General features: G+C 35.3%; 3 protein-coding genes across 3 annotated transcripts; all 3 read left to right on the forward strand.

Moving 5' to 3' along the window:
• Positions 1-12389: 12389 nt before the first annotated feature.
• On the forward strand, positions 12390-13492 carry LOC127075110 (zinc finger BED domain-containing protein DAYSLEEPER-like). Its single transcript, XM_051016558.1, has 2 exons — positions 12390-12532; positions 12622-13492. The coding sequence occupies exons 1-2, from the start codon at positions 12436-12438 to the stop codon at positions 13254-13256; spliced, it is 732 nt and encodes a 243-aa protein (XP_050872515.1). The 5' UTR covers positions 12390-12435; the 3' UTR covers positions 13257-13492.
• Positions 13493-13505: 13 nt separating this feature from the next.
• LOC127075111 (zinc finger BED domain-containing protein RICESLEEPER 1-like) lies at positions 13506-15022 on the forward strand. Its single transcript, XM_051016559.1, has 3 exons — positions 13506-14627; positions 14731-14797; positions 14867-15022. The coding sequence occupies exons 1-2, from the start codon at positions 13559-13561 to the stop codon at positions 14784-14786; spliced, it is 1125 nt and encodes a 374-aa protein (XP_050872516.1). The 5' UTR covers positions 13506-13558; the 3' UTR covers positions 14787-14797; positions 14867-15022.
• On the forward strand, positions 14952-17691 carry LOC127137117 (probable plastidic glucose transporter 2). Its single transcript, XM_051063602.1, has 8 exons — positions 14952-14965; positions 15141-15234; positions 15554-15707; positions 15836-15979; positions 16058-16131; positions 16623-16711; positions 17066-17180; positions 17362-17691. Exons 1-8 carry the CDS (start codon positions 14952-14954, stop codon positions 17542-17544), a joined length of 867 nt encoding a protein of 288 aa, XP_050919559.1. The 3' UTR covers positions 17545-17691.
• Positions 17692-20076: the final 2385 nt, after the last annotated feature.

Below are 20076 nucleotides of genomic sequence, written 5' to 3' on the forward strand. Positions count from 1 at the left end.
TTGTGATGGATAATTGACATCTAAAACAGCTCTTATCAACCATAGTGAGGCATAATATAATTAAGAGGTAACATGCTTATGACATCAATTGAGAAAGATCTAAGATTCCCAATTCGCGACGAATGTTGAAGAAAGGTTCCGTTGCCAACGGTTTAGTGAAAATATCAGCAAGCTGATTTTTGGAATCAACGTGCTCAAAGACAACGTCTTCTTTTTCAACATGATCACGAAGGAAATGATGTCTAATCTCTATGTGTTTAGTGCGTGAGTGTAAAACAGAGTTTTTAGTAAGGTTTATGGCACTAGTGTTGTCACATTTGATAGGAATACGTTTTAGTTGAATGTTGAAGTCTTGTAGTTGCTGCTTCAGCCATAAAATCTGAGCGCAACAACTACCGGCTGCAACGTATTCTGCCTTTGCAGTTGACAAGGCCACGGAAACTTGCTTTTTGCTATGCCAACTGACCAAGGAATTTGAAAACAGGTGACATGTACCACTTGTGCTTTTCCTATCTGATTTGCAGCCAGCAAAATCAGAATCGGAGTACCCTACTAAGCTACAATCACTTCCTTTGGAATACCAAAGCCCATATTTAGGTGTTCCGTGAAGATATCTAAATATGCGCTTCACCGCTTTTAGGTGCGATTCCTTAGGATTTGATTGATAGCGTGCACACATACAAACACTAAACATGATGTCAGGTCTAGAAGCAGAAAGATACAAGAGAGATCCAATCATACCTCTGAACCTTTTGACATCTACACACTTACCGTGCTCATCCTTATCTAGATTTCCGTTGGTAGGCATTGGGGTGTCAATCGATTTTGAGTCATTCATTCCAAAGCGCTTGAGTAGTTCTCTGCAGTATTTTGTTTGACATACTGCTGTACCCTCATCAAGTTGCTTTATTTGCAGTCCTAGGAAGTAGTTCAGCTCCCCCATTAGACTCATCTCAAATTCACCCTGCATAACCTTAGAAAATTCTTCGACCAAGTGTATGTTAGTTGAACCAAATATGATATCGTCGACATAAACTTGAACTAAAAGAATGTGCTTCCCTTTGTGTTTAATAAAGAGAGTATTGTCCACTTTACCTCTAGAATATCCATGATCAATTAGGAATTTGCTAAGTCTTTCATACCAAACCCGAGGGGCTTGTTTAAGACCGTACAAAGCTCGTTTTAATTTGTAAACATGATCTGGATTTTCAGCATTTTCAAAACCGGGAGGTTGTGAAACATATACTTCTTCATTTATGACACCATTAAGAAAGGCACTCTTTACGTCCATTTGGTAAAGCTTAAAGTCCTTAGAGCACGCATAGGCAAGCAAAAGACGTATAGCTTCAAGGCGAGCAACTGAAGCATAAGTTTCCTCATAGTCTATGCCCTCCTCTTGGTTATACCCTTGTGCTACTAAACGTGCCTTGTTCCTAGTAATCACTCCGTTTTCATCAAGCTTGTTCCTAAAAACCCACTTAGTGCCTATGATATGATGATCTCGCGGACGAGGGACAAGTTCCCAAACGTCATTTCTTTTAAATTGATTAAGCTCTTCTTGCATGGCCATTAGCCAAAATTCATCAATCAAGGCCTCTTTGGCATTCTTAGGTTCTACTTGTGAAACAAACGCGAAGTGAGAACAAAAATTACTTATCTTAGAACGAGTCATTACTCCCTTTGAAATGTCTCCCAAGATGTTGTCAATGGGATGGTCTTTTGAGGATCTCCAGGCTGTTGGAAGATCATTCACTTCAGCTGTCTTTTCTTCCTTAATTTCTTCATGACTAGTATCTTCCTCCTTCTCATGGGCAGCTGTTTTGGACTGATCAGTTTCCTCAACAACTTCCTTGAGTATGTCTTCTGTAGATACACCTGCGTCATCAAAAGAAATACCTTTTCCGACAATTTTCGGATAAGACTCATCAAAAGAAACATGAACAGATTCTTCAACAGTAAGTAAACGCTTATTATACACTCTATATGCTTTACTTGACAGTGAGTAACCAAGAAAGATACCTTCATCCGCTTTTGCATCAAACTTCCCAATGTTTTCCTTACCGTTATTCAAAACAAAACATTTACAACCGAATACGTGAAGATGTGACAAGTTTGGTTTTCTTCCTTTCAAAAGTTCATAAGGAGTTTTATTTAAGATAGGGTGAATTAAGATTCTGTTTAAAACATAACAGGCTGTGCTAACAGCATCAGCCCAAAAGTATTTTGGCAATCCGCCCTCATTAAGCATTGTTCTTGCCAACTCCTCTAAAACACGATTTTTACGCTCCACAACGCCATTTTGTTGTGGAGTGCGAGGGGCTGAAAAGTTATGCTCAATACCATACTTGTCACAAAACTTCTCAAAGTGATAATTTTGAAACTCACCACCATGATCGCTACGAATTATAACTATTTTGGAATTCATTTTGTTTTGGGACAGATTTGCAAAATTTTTAAAAGCAGAAAATGTTTCATCTTTGCTATGAAGGAATATAGTCCAAGTGAATCTAGAGTAGTCATCAACTATTACAAAGCCATAGTAATTTCCACCTAGGCTCTTTGTCCTAGAAGGTCCAAAGAGGTCCATATGGAGAAGCTCAAGGGGTCGTGAAGTTGAAATTACATTTTTAGATTTAAAAGACACCCTTGTTTGCTTTCCCATTTGGCACGCGTCGCATAGGTGGTCTTTTGAAAATTTTATTTTTGGTAGACCGACTACTAGATCCTTAGATACAACCTTATTTAGCAAATCGAAGTTAACATGCGCTAAACGTCTATGCCAAAGCCAAGAATCATCATTCAAGGTGACTAGACATTTAGTATTTGTTAAAGGTACATCAAACAAGTCAAGCATATAGACATTGTTTACTCTTACACCCTTAAACACAATGTTTTGTTCAACATGTTCAATTATGCAGCAAGTTTTCGTAAACGACACTTTATAGCCCATGTCGCATAGTTGACTTATGCTTAACAAATTGTGTTTAAGTCCCTCAACTAAATGGACATTTGAAATAGTAGTGGTGGAGGGATTACCTACACTACCTTTGCCGAGTATAGCTCCTTTGTTGTTGTCTCCATAAGTGACATATCCCTTCTTCTTTGCCTTGAAGTCTATAAAGAGCGATATGTCACCGGTCATGTGCCTCGAGCAACCGCTGTCAAGAAACCACCTTCTATCTGCGGAGGCAAGGCACTCATCCTTTTTGTCATTGTTTTTCTTCTTGTGGTAGGGCAGATTTTTTGTGTGAGCCATAAGGCACAGATTTGCAACTTCATCACCATCACTTGAGCTTTGTGTGCTTGATGAATCACTATCACTTTCCCATGCAATATACGCTCTTCTTTGTTTGCTGTACCCTTTTGGCGAATCTTTTCTTTGGTCCTTATACTTCATAGGGCAGTCCGTTTTATAGTGTCCAGATTTACCACAATTAAAACATGATCCTCTTCCTCTACTCTTCTTGTTCTCTTCTTGTTTTGAATTTATAGATTGTCTTCGAAATTTCATGAGATTTTTGTCGGAATGCTTGACTCCATTCTTTCGAATGAATCTATTATATCTCCTTACAAACAGTCCCATTTCCTCATCATCCGAGTCTTTGTCACTACTTGAATCATTGTCGCTTTGCTCCTTTCGTGAGGACTTAGAGCTAGAGGCCACAAGAGCTATTGGCTTCTTCTCTCCCTCTTTGTCTCTTTTCTTCTCCTTTTCCTTCTTACTTTTGTTCTCATATTTTTCAAGACTTTCCAATGCTTGCTGATGTTCTTCCAGCTTTCCAAACAAGGTTGTAATCGTAAGTCTTGTTAGATCGTTGGCTTCCTTGATTGCTGTTACTTTAGGTTGCCACTCCCTGCTAAGACACCTGAGAATTTTATTAGTAGCAATTTCATTGGAAATAGGTTTTCCAAGAGCATTCAATCGGTTAGTTAGATGAGTGAATCTCTTTTGCATGTCGGAGATGGATTCTCCTTGTTTCATGCGAAAGAGCTCAAACTCTTGATTGAGTGTGTTAATGCGGGACTGTTTTACTTCAGTAGTACCCTCATGGGCAACTTCTAAAGCGTCCCACATTTCTTTAGCTGTCGTGCAATGGGATACTCGATAATACTCATCAACACCAAGTGCTGAAATTAACATGTTTCGAGCTCTCCAATCACACGACCACTTTTTCTCATCTTTCTCATTCCAATCATCTTCTGGTTTAGGTACTATGGCGCCAGCTGCATTAGTCATAGTAATTTGAAACGGACCGTTTTCAATGGCAGCCCATACTAACCTATCCACAGAATTTATATGAACTCGCATGCAGTCTTTCCAATAGCCATAATTTTCACCGTTGAAAATAGGCGCTCTATTATACGCCCCCTTTGGTTCAGAATCCATACTGTTACAGGCAGCCACAGAGCACCAGCGAACCGGCGCTCTGATACCACTTGTTAGACGGTGTGGCTAGTGATCGAGAGGGGGGGTGAATAGATCACCTCTTTGAAATTTAACGGATTTGAAATTTTATCAGAGTTTTCAAAGTTGGCGGAAAAATCAGTCCCGAATCGACTTCCGTCTATTCTGAACCGCTACTAGAAAGCCGGACACACAAGTTTAATTGCTGGATTTTAATGAGAATGACCGAAACAATTCACACCAGAATTTTAACTAATTGAATGCACTTATCATTAAAGTCTATTTCCAATGAATAAAATCTAGCTAACCGTTTTGTCAAACAGTTGGTGTGTATGTGATTGATGATAAACAGCAATGGAGTTTGATTAAAAGTTTTCTTGCCACTGCTGTCTTGCAACAGGAACAATCACCACACACTAACTGAAATTACGAAAACAGTTTTAAAACGTAAAGAGGAGTAAGGTGAGAAAACGATACGCAGAGATTTGGTAAGGAAGTTCCCCACGTCGTCCTCGCGTGTGGGTACGTCTCCCTCTCAATTTCAAATGAAATTGAGAACTTTGATTATCAATTTTTGCCGAATCCGTTGATACAAGGTTATGATACAAAGACAGAATTCTAAACTCTAAGAACTTCTTCTTGTATGAACCTTCACTTGATCTGAGCACGATCAAGATTTTCCTGCACGAAATTGCAAACAATTCACCGGTTCCACGACGTGCTTGCGAAATCCTCTGATCTCCAAACGCAACGCTGCGGCTGAATATGTTATGCAAACGTGACTCCCAAACCCTCAAGAACACTCAAGTTCTTGAAGGACAAACCAGTAGGTTTTTCCTAGAAACCCCCTTCAATCTTCAACTCAGCTAGATCCTCGATCGTTCCACTGCAAACCACAGCTAGATCCTTGATCGTACCACTGAACGTTATCTCGATGCTTCTTTAATCCAAAGAACAAGAATGGTTATGTGTAAATGTTCTTGAAGAAAAGTGATTGAGAAGATGAAGAAGATGAAGTCTCTTTCAGGTTTCTAAACAATTGCTCCAACACTGCTTTTGATCTTGTGTTCAATTGTTTTCCCTCAATGAATTCGTTGTCTACACTGCTTTCATAACCTGTCTTATATATGCTGCAAAAACAGTTGCTGTTATAACACAAAACAGCTTTATGTATTGATACATAAGAGTGTGCATCGATGCATACTGTAGGATATGTGAATTTTTGGTGAAATTGATTATTCATGTATCGATGCAAAAGTCGTGTGTATCGATGCATGTGCTTATTACACTAGTATGTATCGATGCCTGACGCGTATGTGTTGATACACAGGCTGTTTCAATTTGTCATGTATCGATGCAGGGATCGTGTGGATCGATGCATAGAGTCTTTTGCCTTTCATGTATTGATGCATGACTCGTATGCATCGATGCATACTGAACAAAAAATGTTTTGTGATTTATCACATGCTGTGTGTATCGATGCAGAGGTTTATGTATTGATGCATACTGACACCAAATGCATTTTAATTGTTATTTTGAGGGAAGTATCAATGTAGGTCTATATGTACAGTTATGCAACAATAGAGTGGGATGAAAAATATAATAAAACACACATGTATCATGTAATGCAATGCACAACCAACATTTGGATGATGATCACACAATTTGCTATCATTAAAAATTAATTCAAGGTAAAGAATTCTCTCACAGGCCATTCATGTTTGGCTTGGTACTTTTCTTACGACAGAAAATGCTGCAATAACTTATAATTAAGTTGTTTTTATTGATAAAAATAGTAAAGTGTGATGGTACAAGACAAAATAATCAAGTTCTATAGTGTACCATTACTACGTGCATGATAGATAATCAGTCTTGAAATATACTCTTTGATGGTACAAAGATCAGACGAATATAGTATAAATAACACTCATATTATCTTGTATAAAGACTAGTCATAATAATTTCTGAAATGGGGAGAAATTCAAATAATTTCCCCAAGTAATTCTCTTTCTGCAAATATAATGAAACTCAAATAATTCTTCAAAGGATCCAAAAATTACTTCATAATTTCTCAAACAGAGATAAATTCAAATAACTCTCTAAAGAGAATTCAAGAAAATACTCGGAAAATTCAACAAGTAGAAAAAAAAGGGGAGAAGTTTACGCTTCGACCATTCGAAGATGCAAAATAAAGAGAGCGGGGAAGTAAAAACTCAAAAGAAATTTTTGGTGTGTTTTGGAATGAAACATGTTTCTTTCTCATATAATTAAGTAAGATAGTCAAGGTATCTAATCTAAGCAATATGGGACTAAATAATTTTTTCAATTAACATATAAACACACTTATTTTTCTCACAATGCGGGACTTAAAGAATTATTTGAAATTCATCTCCATTTTGGAATATTAACATGTTCTAACAATCTTCGAATTTAAAAAAGGTGTTTCAAAAGTAACGTTATACATTTATAAGATTATGTATAAATAGAGGTGTCTACGACTTGAACCTTTGTGTAGCAAGTATAACTTTTATTCAACAAGAGTGAAAAAATTGTCTTAAACTCTATCTCAGACATCAAACCCGCACACAACCTTTTCTTAAGGTTTATTCTAATAAGCCTGTACTTTAATGGCATTGCACGTCTATCCTAGTTTAGTGAAGGCTATAGGAATTTCATCTCAAATTTCATAGGAATTAGCCTAAGTTCCACAATCACGCAGATGAGTCTATCAAGAGTAATCTTGTAGCTAGATACTCCCTCATACATAGTATAGATCTTATTAATATTTTCTATTATAACATCCACGTATCGCTTCAGGATTCATGCTTCACTTTATTTATACTAGCGTGATCATCTCATATTAATTATAACTTTTTATTATCCATTGAACCTAATTCTTAGGATCTTCATTATTTTAGGTTGGGTTACCATCATGAGCAACTCACTTATATCTAGGAATTAGTCTCATATTCTTAGATGTGTTATGGACTTTCTCTCTAGCTAATCATTTTGTCAAAAAGATCTACTAAATTTGTATCAGTACATACATGATCCACTCTTACTACTCCTTTAGAGATACATTCTCTAACAGCGTTGTGCTTTCTTCTTATTTAAGTTCGCTTACCATTATAATAATGGTCCTCAATTTTTGCAATAATCACGGTATTATTGTAGTGGATCAACACAGCTGACATAGGTTTTTTCCACAAAGGGATATCATCTAGCAAGCATCTTAACCAACTTGTTTCTTCACTAGCAGTTGCTAATGTTATCATTTTAAACTCCTCCATGGAATAATCCAAGACAATTTGTTTTTGATGTTTCACAGTTCTTGAAAATTGTCGCTGAAGAAATTACTGGGTCGAGTCGCAGGCTAGGTCGCTCTCATTAAGACATTTAGCAGCATTGCACAAAATTTTGCAAAGCTGGAAAATAATCACGACACCTACATGATAAAACAATAGAGTTCTATATTGTACGATTACTACTTGCACGGTAGATAATTGGTCTAGAAATACACCTCGTGATGGTACAAAGACCAGTAGAATATGATATAAATATCAGTCACAGTATTTGGTAAAGACTATTTGTAATAATTTCTCAAACAATGAGAAATTCAAATAATTCTCCAAAGAGAATTTGATAATGGTCGTTTGACTACTCAAAACAATTTCTCAAACAAAGGGAATTTCAAATAATTGTTTAAAGAGAATAAAAAACAAATACTTGATAATTTCTCAAACAATGAGAAATTCAAATAATTCTCTAAAGATAATTCAAGAAAATACTTGGAAAATTCAACAAGTTGAAAGAAATGGGGAGAAGTTAACGCTTCGAAAAATTCAAAAAATGCAAAGTAATGAGAGTGAGAAAGGAAAAACTCAAAATAATTTTTTGGTGTGTTTTGGAGTAAAATGTGTTTTTCTTATATAATGAACTAAGTTAGTCAATATATCTAATCTAAGCAATGTGGGACTAAGGATTTATTTCAATTAATGCATAAACACACTTATTTTCCCAACAATGTGGGACTTAAAGATTTTTTTCAAATTCATCTCCATATTAGAATATTGACATGTTCCAACAATCCCCCAATTAAATTAAAAAAAGTGTTTCTGAAGTAACATTATACATTTCTAAGATTGTGCATAAATAGAGGTGTCTACGACTTGAATATTTTTGTAGCAAATAGGATTTTGATTCAACAAGAGTGACACAATTGTCTTTAACTCTATCACAGACATCAAACTCACACACAACCTTTTCTTAAGGTTTATACTAATAAACATGTGCTTCAATGACCCTTCATGTCTATCCCAGTTTAGTGAAGGCTCTAGGAATTCTGCCTCAAAATTTCATGGGAACCGGCCTAAGTTCCACAATTAGACAGGTGAGTCTATCAAGAAGACTCATGCGACTAGGTACTCCCTCATAAAGAGTATAGATCTCATTAATATTTTCTATCATCCCATCCTCGTATCGCTTTAAGATTCATGTTTCTCTTACTTATACTATCATGATCATCTCATATTACTCACAACTTGCTATTACCTATTAAACCCATATCTTGGTATCTCTAGCCAGTATATTAGGTCGGGTTACTATCATGAGAAACTCACTTATCTATAGGCATTAGTCTTATCTTCTAGGATGTATTATGTATTTTATCTCTAGCTAATCCTTTCATGAAAAGATCTATTAAGTTTTCATCAATGTGTACATAATCCACTTTTACACTTCTTTAGAGATACAATCTCTAACAATGTTATGCTTTCTCCTTACTTGACATCTCTTACCATTATACTAACGGTTCTCAATTTCTGCAATAGCCTGGTAATATCATTGCGGATTAACACAGTTGGCATAGGTTTTTCACATAAATGGATCTTAGCTAGCAAGCATCTTAACCAACTTGCTTCTTCACTAGAAGTCGCTAATGCTATCATTCCAGACTTCATAGTAGATTGAGCCAAGATAGTATGTTTCTTTGATTTCCAAGATACGAATCCTCCAACTATACTGAGTATATAGCCTCTAGTTGTTTTGGAATCATTTGATAAGGTATTCCAATTTGTATCCCTGTATCCTTCAAGTACAACAAGAAATCTATGATAATGTAAATTGACACTCATAGTCCTCTTAAGGTATTGCATGACTCTCACTATGGCTTTCCAATACTCATTACTCATACTACTTATAAACTTGCACAACAATCCTACGACATATGCAATTCCGAGTCTAGTACAATCAGTGGTATACCTATGAATCCTAATGGTGCTCTCATACCTAATTTTTCAAACACTACGAATGATGTTCTTAAATAGTCTGCAAATAGGTTTACAATAAAATTAGTTATCTCTTTTAATATCTTTTCCACATAGTGAGACTAATCCAAATAAATTCCTTGTTTAGATCCAGTGATTTTGATACCAAGAATCATATTGGCTTCTCTAAGGTCTTTCATATCAAATTTGTTACACAACAATGATTTCACATCATTAACGACATGAAGGTTTGATCTAAATATGAGTAAGTCGTCTACATAGAGACAATGATAGTGCAAATTCCATTTTCAGATTTGTAATAAATATATTTGTCACTTTCATTCACTTTGTACCCATTCCATATCACTAAGTTATCAAAATTTTCATACCATTGCTTTCGAGCTTGTTTTAGAAAATGCAAAGACTTATCTAACTTACAAATCTTGTTTTCTTGTTCATGAATCACAAACCCTTCTGGTTGGTCCATATAGATTTCTTCTTCTAATTCACCATTTAGAAAATTTGTTTTAACATTTATTTGGTCTACTATTAAGTTCTAAACAGAAACAATTAAAAACAGTATCCTAATGAATATAATTCTAATGACTAGAGAATAAGTATCCAAGAAATCTATATTTTCTATATTGCCTAAAACCTTTGGCTACAAGGAGAGCCTTGTACTTATCAATTGTTCAATCAGGTTTTAGTTTTTTTTTATTTTTAAGAACCCATTTATAATCAATTGGCTTGCAACTAGGAGGCAAGCCTACTAAGTGGCAAGTCCGGTTAGATTCTAGAAAAGCTATCTCATTATTAATAACTTCTTACCACAAATATGCATTCAGAGATAACAAGGCTTTTTGAAAATTTGTTGGATCTTCATCTACTATATAGGCCCCATATTTGGGCTTATAGTATTTAGCAACTCTAACTTTTTTACTTTGTCAAACTTTTGTTTCTACTTCATCAAAGTTTTGTTTCTACTTTGTTGTTGATTTAGATGCTTCTTATCACAAGAATATGATTTAATTTAGTGCCGTCACTATTTCTTGATTTTAATAGAAATTTGTCTTCATAGAATTTAATATCATTTAATTCTCTTATCACTTTATCATTTAGGCCATAAAACTCATATGTCTTATTGTGTGTTCTGCATACCGAATAAATACACATTCAATAGGCTTTACTACGAGTTTAACTCACTTCAGATCCAGAATCCTGAGATAAGCTTAACAATCCCAAGTTCTAAAGTAAGATAAGTTTGGTTGTCTTTTCGTCAATATCTCGTAATAAGAAATCTTATTTTTAGACTTGGGAACTTTATTCAGGACATAGCAAACAATAAATAAAATGCCATCCATAAATGAGATGCAACACCATAATTTAACATGATAGGAATGAACATATCTTTAAGAGTTCTATTCTTTCTTTTTGGTTTACGATTCATTTCAGGAGAATATGGTCCAGTCATTTCATGCACAATTCTATGTTGTTTATAAAATTCATTAAATAAACTGGATTATGTCATACCTCAATTTTGCCCGGACTTTTTTTTACAATAATATGGGTTTTAATCACATTTTATTTTGAATAAATATGATAACTTAGTTGGTGGTGTGTGAATAGCATGCATGAGGTCCATGATTTGAATCCTAGCAAGGGCTGGTTTTTGTTTTTTAGACTTTTGTTCGTTTTTCCATTATCCTTTTTTATTTCTATTTTTTCTTTTTTTTCATTATTTTTTTCTCATTATTATTATGGTATTATCATTTTTCATTTTTTGTAATATTCTATAAGTTTTATTATTATTAGAAAAAACCAAAGTTTGTATTATTATTATTATTATTATTATTATTATTATTATTATTATTATTATTATTACTATTTAACCTTTATTTTTTTTTGTACATGATGTAATATTTATAATAATAAAGATTTTTTTTTAAATATGCATATTTTATTTTCAAGACAACATCTGACCAGAAAGATATAATTGAAAATTGTGTTAAATGTCATTCATGTGGCTTTATTTTATTTTTTTGAGTTGATCCAAAGGCGTTATAAAAGACACATTTCTTTTCACACAGAAGGGGGGAACACCATAAAATTTCCATTCACACACTGAGTGAATAATCCATACCCATAACATAATACTTATCTTATCTCATACATCAAGTTACATTACCCACACTATATAGGGGTGGACAAGAGAACCTAAACCCACAAGAAACCGTTAAAACCGAATCAAATATTATGTAAGCATGCGGTCCGGATCAGGTCATCGGGTGATGGGTAAGTATTTTTCGGTTACCTATGACTCCATTCAGTCGAAATCGGATCTCTGAATTGACTCCACAGAAAACCGAAACCGACCGGTTTTCATTCCTATAGTTAGAGATGTGACAGGTACAGTTTCATTTATTTGCTAATTTGCTAATTTGACAGGTACAGTTTCATTTTGCTAATTTGCATAGGATTCATACGCACAACCATCTACTTTTTCGTGAGATTCATACGCACAAACAGCAACGTTACTCCGCTAGGGTTCATCATTCTCTCAGGTAATCGGTTGATTCTAGGGTTCATCCTTTCAATTTCCAGTTCGTGGTTTCATCGTTTAAGAACTAACTCTTTCTACCTTCCAATTTTTCGGTTGATGCTAGTTCGTGGTTTCATCATTTAACGAAGAACCGTCGTCGTCCATTATTCAACCACAAATCACCACCGAGCTTGTTAGATCAAGGAGTTGGATGAGTCCTGCCGCCAATGGAGCGCGGCAAAAGTAGCTTGCAAGGAGTTGGAGTTCCTAGCTTGCAAGGAGTTGGAGTTCCTAGCGGAGTTGTAGATCAAGGAGTGAGTCAAGGTAATGCCATGACCTGTCATTTTTATACTGAGTGTTTGTTTAATAAGTGATACATGTTATGCTGTCATTTTTAAATGTATGAATTATAGGAGCAGCTGCTGGTACTGCACTCCCTCCACTTCGAAAAAGGAAACTTAATGCTAGTGGTAGTAGAAAAACTTCTACGGTTTGGGAAGAGTTTAACATTTTACCGGATGAGCCTGAACCTATAGCCGCGTGTAAACACTGTCATAAAAGGTACCGATGTGACCCTAAAACACATGGTACTTCTAACATGCTAGCTCACTCGAAAGTGTGTTACAAAAACCCTGCCCTTTTGTTGAAAGACCCCAATCAGACAAACCTTGTAAGCGGCGAGGGTGGGTTTTTAGTTCCAACTAGTCAAAGGTTTAATGTTGCAGCCTGTAGGAAGGCCATTAATACCTTTGTTATCCTTGATGAACATTCCTTTAGAGTGGTTGAGGGTGTTGGTTTTAAGCAAATGTGTAAACAATTGCAACCCCAAATGGCTATCCCTACTAGGAGGACCGTTGCTAGGGATTGTTTTCAGCTTTACCTAGCTGAAAAGTCACGTCTTAAAGCCTTTTTTAAATCTGATTGTACTAGGGTTGCACTAACCACAGACTGTTGGACTTCGATACAAAACCTTAGTTATATGGCCACCACTGCACACTTCATTGACACTGCTTGGAAGTACCAAAAAAAATTATTAGTTTCTCTTTAGTTCCAAATCACAAAGGTGATACCATTGGCATGAAAGTCGAGGACGTTTTGAGGGAATGGGGGCTTAGGAAAGTGTCTACAATTACCCTGGATAACGCAACAGCAAATGATGTGGCTGTGAGTTATTTGGATAGAAGACTTAAGAGCAAGAATGCTTTACTGGGTGTAGGTGATTATTTGCATATGAGGTGTGCTGCCCATGTCTTGAACTTGGTAGTGAGAGATGGTGAAAAAGAACATGAATGGTCTATTGAATCAGTTCGCACTGCTGTTAGGTTTGTAAGGTCTTCTCCACAAAGAGCTATGAAGTTTAAGGAGTGTGTTGAACTTGCGGGCATAACTTGTAAAAAAAAACTTTGTCTTGATGTTTCTACAAGGTGGAATTCCACTTACCTAATGTTGGATGCTGCTGAAAAGTTTGAAGCTGCATTTGACAATATGATTGATGAGGATCCTGGATACATCGAATATTTTGACCTCCTTACCGGTCCACCCGGTTCTCAGGATTGGAAAAAAGTTAGGGCTTTTGTGGTTTTCTTACAAACCTTCTATGAGGCAACCAAAGTGTTTTCAACTTCGCAAGAAGTGTCCTTGCATTTAGCTTTTCATAACTTGTCTTCAATTTTGTGTGAGCTTCAAGAAGCTTCATTTAACTTGAATTCTTATGTGGCTCCAATGATTTCACATATGAAGGTTAAATATGATAAGTATTGGGGGGATGTGGGAAAAGTGAATCATTTTCTTTACTATGGAGTGATCTTTGATCCTAGGTTTAAGTTTAACTATATTGAGTGGTCTTTTAATGATATGTATGGGCATTCTAGTGACCTTGCCAAGAAAAATATTGAATGTGTCAAAACTAGTTTGTTTAAACTATATAATTGGCATAAATCTGATCATGATAAGAATGTTGGGGCTAGTCCTTTAAGTGCACCAGGGAGCACTTCCCTTGGAGAAGCATCTTCCCAACCAAAAGAACCATCACCTTTTACAAGGGCTAATGCTTTTAAGAAACATCTGAAGGAAAAAGACACAATTGAAAATGAAAATGAACTAGAGAAGTACTTAGGTGACCCTTGTTGCGGGGAGGGGGAAAATTTTAGTATTCTTAATTGGTGGAAGGAAAATTGCACCCGTTATCCTATATTAGCAACCTTGGTTCGGGATGTGTTGGCAACACCTGTTTCTAGTGTAGCCTCAGAAAGTGCTTTTAGCACGGGGGGGAGGATTTTAGATATCTATAGGAGCTCTTTGAGTCCAGATATGGTCGAAGCGCTTATATGTACTCAAAACTGGTTGAAGCCTTCTGACAATGATCTAAATGTCCTTAATATGACTGAAGAATATGAGATTAGTGAATCAATTGTTTCAGGTACGTTATTAATGAAAACTTTGTCTCTTTTAACATTATTTTAAATATTTGTTAAAATTAAGCCTCTTTCTATATGTTTAACGTATGTTTAAACAACTTGTAGAGTTTCAAGTAGCTACTGGTGGAGCAGCTGCTCCTACACAGGCTGGGCCTGTTTAATTCTCGCCTAGGTATGAAAAATATAGTTTTGTTTTATGTCTTACATTGGTTTAACTATACTGATTTGATTTGATTTGCAGCTGTGAATTTTTGAATATTTTGGAGTCACTTTGTGATTCAATAAGACAAGCCTTTCTTTTTTGGAGTCATTTTTTGAAACTAAGGATGGAACCGTTTCAGTAGCTACTGCGTTTGCTGGTCATCAGGAAGGTAATGCCTCTGCATATTGGGCTCGTTATTTATTGGAATCCCTGTCAAAGAAATTTCTGGATGGTATGATATAAATCTTAATACATATTATCTGATATTTATACTTTATCTTTTCTCAAACATGCCCTGAATTTGTTAATTCAGGTGGCGGGTTTGTTTTGGGGTATCTACCATACCTGCAGCTATACTTGCTCTGGCTATGGTCTTTTGTGCAGAAAGTCCATATTGGTTATACAAGGTTGACACCTAATACTATTTCATATTATATTTATAACTTCTTGCTCCTAAATTTGTTTGAATCACTTGAAATCTCTGTTAATCAAGCTGTTACTCTGTTGAAGTGCTCTATGTGTCTTTTTTACATTTACAAATAAGTGCAAGCTTCATTATCTAGTTTTCTAGTGAATGATCAAATAATCTCTGTTAATCTAGTTTTATAACTACTGAGGAATATTCAGATTGTGTTTATAGTTCTTGAAGACAAATGTTCATCCTGTGTTGCTTCGATCTATCATCCTTTTGACAGTCCTCGATCATTTATCTCTTTTGTCATATAGCAAGGAAGAACTGCTGAAGCTGAAGTTGAGTTTGAAAGGCTTCTGGGTGTATCCGAAGCAAAGTTTGCAATATCACAGTTATCCAAGGTAGATAGAGGTGACGATACTGATACTGTGAAGTTCTCTGAATTGCTTCATTGTCATCATTCTAAAGGTATATAGTTTTTTATGTCTATCTCTAGGAAAGTCGCGTCATTGTGTGTTTATGTCATTGTTATTAGCTTGTCACTGGTTTCTTTAGGTATCCAAAAGTCATTTTTTATTCACGAGTTCGTTTTGCAGTTGTTTTTATTGGATCAACCCTATTTGCTTTACAACAGCTATCTGGTATAAATGCTGTGTTTTATTTCTCTTCAACTGTTTTTAAAAGTGCTGGAGTACCATCGGATGTTGCAAATGTGTGCATAGGATTTGCTAATTTGACAGGTACAGTTTCATTTTCATTCTAATAGCATTAAGTTGTTGTATTCTCAAATGCTAATTTTTTTTTCCTGTTTATCTCAGGATCTATCATTTCAACGGTTTTGATGGATAAACTTGGAAGGAAGGTTCTACTCTTTTGGAGTTTCTTTGGCATGGTAAATTATGCATAGATGTTCTATTATATCTTTTCTTAATAATCCAGTCGTAACATATCATCATATTAAAGGTGATTTTCACACACATCACAATATGGTACCCAGAAACAAGTTATCCTTTTGTAAGTCCTGACTTGGTGTTTATTATAAAATTTGAAAACAGTAGCAGCTAAACTATCTACAACTCCAAGACTTAATTGGATTTCCTCAAGATTAGGAGCAAAACAGTAGCAGCTAAACTATCTTCAGAATTATATCTAAATAATAATGAAGGAAAAAACAAATTATATTATAATTACAATCAAAAGTAACGAAGAGGGGAAATATCGTTTGGCATGTGAACCAATGCAAGCACACAACATTACAAAACTGTGGGAAATTTCCTTTATTGTGTTATGATGCTTTAATTATCTTATCTTGTTATTGTATATAAAAAAGATTAACCTGGTCTTTAATCTGAATTTTAATATATTTATATATACACTGTATAGGCGATATCAATGATCATTCAAGCCACAGGAGCAAGTTCACTTTTACTAAACACGGGAGCTCTGTACCTATCTGTTGGTGGCATGCTAATGTAAGTATGCTGTAACTATGAATACAGATCTTGATTCTTGATAGATGCATCTGTAGTGAAAATTATGAGTTAAACAAAATTCATATTTCTAGAAATAGTGACATGACATTTTATTAGCCGGAGAGAAGTTGCTTTTATTAATGATTTAAGGTCACTAGTGGATGATGTTTTGAAAAGAGAACTATTGAGGATGTCTTGGATACAAAAAATAATAATAATCATTGATGTCACTTGGAACAGTCACGCGATTAAAAAAAACTTGGAACCATCACCTTTGGCTAGGGTTGTATGCAGTGCATGTTGGGCAGACATTGCCAGAAAATGAACACTGACGTTTTTTCTTCTTTCATGCAGGTTTGTCTTTACATTTGCTCTTGGAGCTGGTCCAGTTCCAGGTCTACTTCTAACAGAAATCTTTCCCAGTCGAATCAGAGCCAAAGCCATGGCATTCTGTATGTCTGTACATTGGGTAATTTTCTTCTGCTTGTTTGTAATTTATGCTCTGTTCTATTACAAATTAGTCAAAGTTACATCGTCTGCACACCGTTTAGTCTAACCAAGTTTGATAAATTATGTTATACTTTCCTGAATTTTACCATGGTTGAATTGAGAAAATGAAGACTTCTAAAGTTCATTGCAATTTTGTACAGGTCTGTAATTTCCTTGTTGGGTTACTGTTCTTGCGTTTACTGGAGAAACTTGGTCCACAACTGCTTTACTCAATGTTTGCTACATTCTGCATGATGGCAGTAATCTTTGTAAAAAGAAATGTGGTGGAAACCAAAGGGAAATCACTTCAAGAAATTGAGATAGCACTTCTTCCCCAAGACTAGAGCTTCTTACAAAAACCCATTCACTGCAGTAATTTTGCATAATTTGGGGGCTATCATAGTGTCGGCTATGAGCATATTATGAACAAATGTTAACAATGATTGTTCAATCCATTTCCGAAAAATGCAGCAATTTCATAAGTTTTAAGATATATTGTTTTATTTTTTTGTTCATAAGTAAACTAAAAGTTTAAAGACTAGTATAAAATTGTGCTATTTAAATCCTAGATAAAATCCACTTGTGTTGGGTTTATTTTGGAATGAGCTCAATTATTTTTAAAACCGAATAAACCGCATTATGAAACCGAACCGAACAAAACCGAAACCGAAAATAACCGAATTGCAAACCGGTCGGTTTTGGTTATGTTTTTTCCAACCGATGGTTAGGTCGGATTGGGAATTTGGGCCCGAAAACCGATCCAACCCAACCGATCCATATCACAAACCAAACACCAACAAATCAAAACCTTGTCATTTTTTTATACACATACACATCTACGTTTGCATAACCTTTCACTCCAAACTTACCCCAACCACATCCATCATCACTAATCAAAGCCACCACACAACACCATCAAACACCATATTCATGTACAGTTGCAAAAACACTAATATCATAATTTTTTTCCAACAACATCACCCTAGTAAATTCAACAAACATACATTATAGAGCAAAAATGACCAAATTAAAAACAAAATAGAAGGGGAGAGAAACCGAAGCTACTACGAAACCATCATCGGAAACTTGACGAAAACCGCGAACCCAACCACCTAAGACCAACACAACACCGGCCACCCTCTCCATTTGAAAGCTCAACCGCACACACCTCTGAGACTGCATGGAACACCAACACCGACGACCTCCCTCTCTCTAAGCAATGACATTGATCCGGCTCCGCCACCCTTCTTCGGATTCCTTCCGCTAATCCCCATATTCCTATCATTTTTGTTCAGTTATTTGTGTGGTGTTGTGTTTGAATTGCATATGTATTTGACCTGCAGGAATGAATTTGAGAGATGGAAAAAAATGATTTTTGTCTGTCTTAAATTTGAGTTGGAAATGTGAGGAGGAGAAAGAGAGTCCGAACAATATAAAATCATATATGGGTACGTTACTACTAATGCTTATGATTTTTCTTTATTTTTTCCTTTTGTATCAAACACCAGATGTCGATCTGGGAGAGGGTACAAAAATAAACCAAGTGAAGCCTTGATTTTTTTCTTTGAGAAAGTCAAGACAAATTTCGGTTACTGTAAGGATACAGGGATACAAATCTTTTTATTAGTTCATCTCTGATTTAGTTATAGTTATGTAATTAAAGTTCTCAAATCTTTTTTTAATTTTAGTCGTTTAATTGTTATTTCTTGACTCAGTCCTTTATATTAGTTCATCTCTAGTTTTTGTTAGTTGATTCACTTTTCCTGTTTATAAGAAAAATACAAAAAAGAAAATACAACAAAAATATTTGTTTTTATGCTTAGGTCAAAAATACAAAAAATATCACATTTTCATTTAATCAAAAAAATAAAAAATAATAATGACTTTCTCTTCCCACCCTAAAATCCATGTCACTCATCAAATCAATTTCTGCTTTCGCCCCATGCGACAAATTAACTTCTTTTGCCCTGTGCAATAAAACTCTTTTCACAAACTAAAATCAACCAACCAACAAAATGTCGAACTACGTAGACTTTAACTTTCTTACCATTGAGTGAGAATGCGTAGGAACAAGGTTGCGAAACCCTGGTGAGTCCCCTAATTTAAAACTAACTCTTTTCCGATTTTATCCTTTTGTACATACCCCTCTCTTTGTAAATAATTAAAATCAAGTAAAAATAATTAACATGCAAACATCCCCTTAGAAAAATACATTAAACCCTAGGCTAGAGAAGGTTGTCATTGAGTACAACGGAGGTGAGGGGTGCCTGACACCTTCCCCTCACTTAACTGACTCCCGAACCCATATTTAGTTGCAATGACCGTCATATCCTTTTTCCTCTAGGGTTTTATCATTATTTCACATATTTCTTAGAAATGAATAAAATATGATGTTGACTCTGTGATATTTCCAGTCACGATAACTGGTGACTCTGATGATGACTCTGCTGCGGATACTTTCCTAAAGAGAGTCAAACCTACACTTTAGTTTTAGGGTTGTTTATTATGTTTGTTTCCTTTGGCCTTTTTAAGGCTCTTAGTTTTAGTTTCTTGCTTTTATTTTTATCTTTTTGTTGTTATTTTTATACATTTTATTTTGTTCATATTATATTGAGATTTCTTTTTTTGTGTAAAGCTCTACACCCAAGCTTTTGAAAAACATAGGCTTAAAACGGTAGTCTTGTCATATCAATCGGGGGATATCCATCTCATTGATTGGCATGAAGACTCCACTCATAGTAGATTATTTCAAACTCGTCTTCACAGTAGGGTTCACCCTTCATTATGTTGATAATTTGAATATGGTCTATGACCCTATGAACCTTTATCGAGAACTCGTTTCCTCAATGGTAACCTTATGTTATCAATCTGCAAGG

The sequence above is a fragment of the Lathyrus oleraceus genome, chromosome 4 (genome assembly GCF_024323335.1).
Source record: "Lathyrus oleraceus cultivar Zhongwan6 chromosome 4, CAAS_Psat_ZW6_1.0, whole genome shotgun sequence".
Lineage (NCBI taxonomy): Eukaryota > Viridiplantae > Streptophyta > Magnoliopsida > Fabales > Fabaceae > Lathyrus > Lathyrus oleraceus.

Excerpts from the sequence above, each read along its gene's own strand:
- LOC127075111 (XM_051016559.1), top strand. The coding sequence starts at position 13,559 with ATGAAGTTTAAGGAGTGTGTTGAACTTGCGGGCATAACTTGTAAAAAA. Across the intron at positions 14,628-14,730 it reads TAGTGAATCAATTGTTTCAG|AGTTTCAAGTAGCTACTGGT; the intron begins GTACGTTATTAA and ends AACAACTTGTAG.
- LOC127137117 (XM_051063602.1), top strand. Across the intron at positions 16,132-16,622 it reads TTTGGAGTTTCTTTGGCATG|GCGATATCAATGATCATTCA; the intron begins GTAAATTATGCA and ends TACACTGTATAG. Across the intron at positions 17,181-17,361 it reads TCTGTATGTCTGTACATTGG|GTCTGTAATTTCCTTGTTGG; the intron begins GTAATTTTCTTC and ends AATTTTGTACAG.
- LOC127075110 (XM_051016558.1), top strand. The coding sequence starts at position 12,436 with ATGGAGCGCGGCAAAAGTAGCTTGCAAGGAGTTGGAGTTCCTAGCTTG. Across the intron at positions 12,533-12,621 it reads AGATCAAGGAGTGAGTCAAG|GAGCAGCTGCTGGTACTGCA; the intron begins GTAATGCCATGA and ends TATGAATTATAG.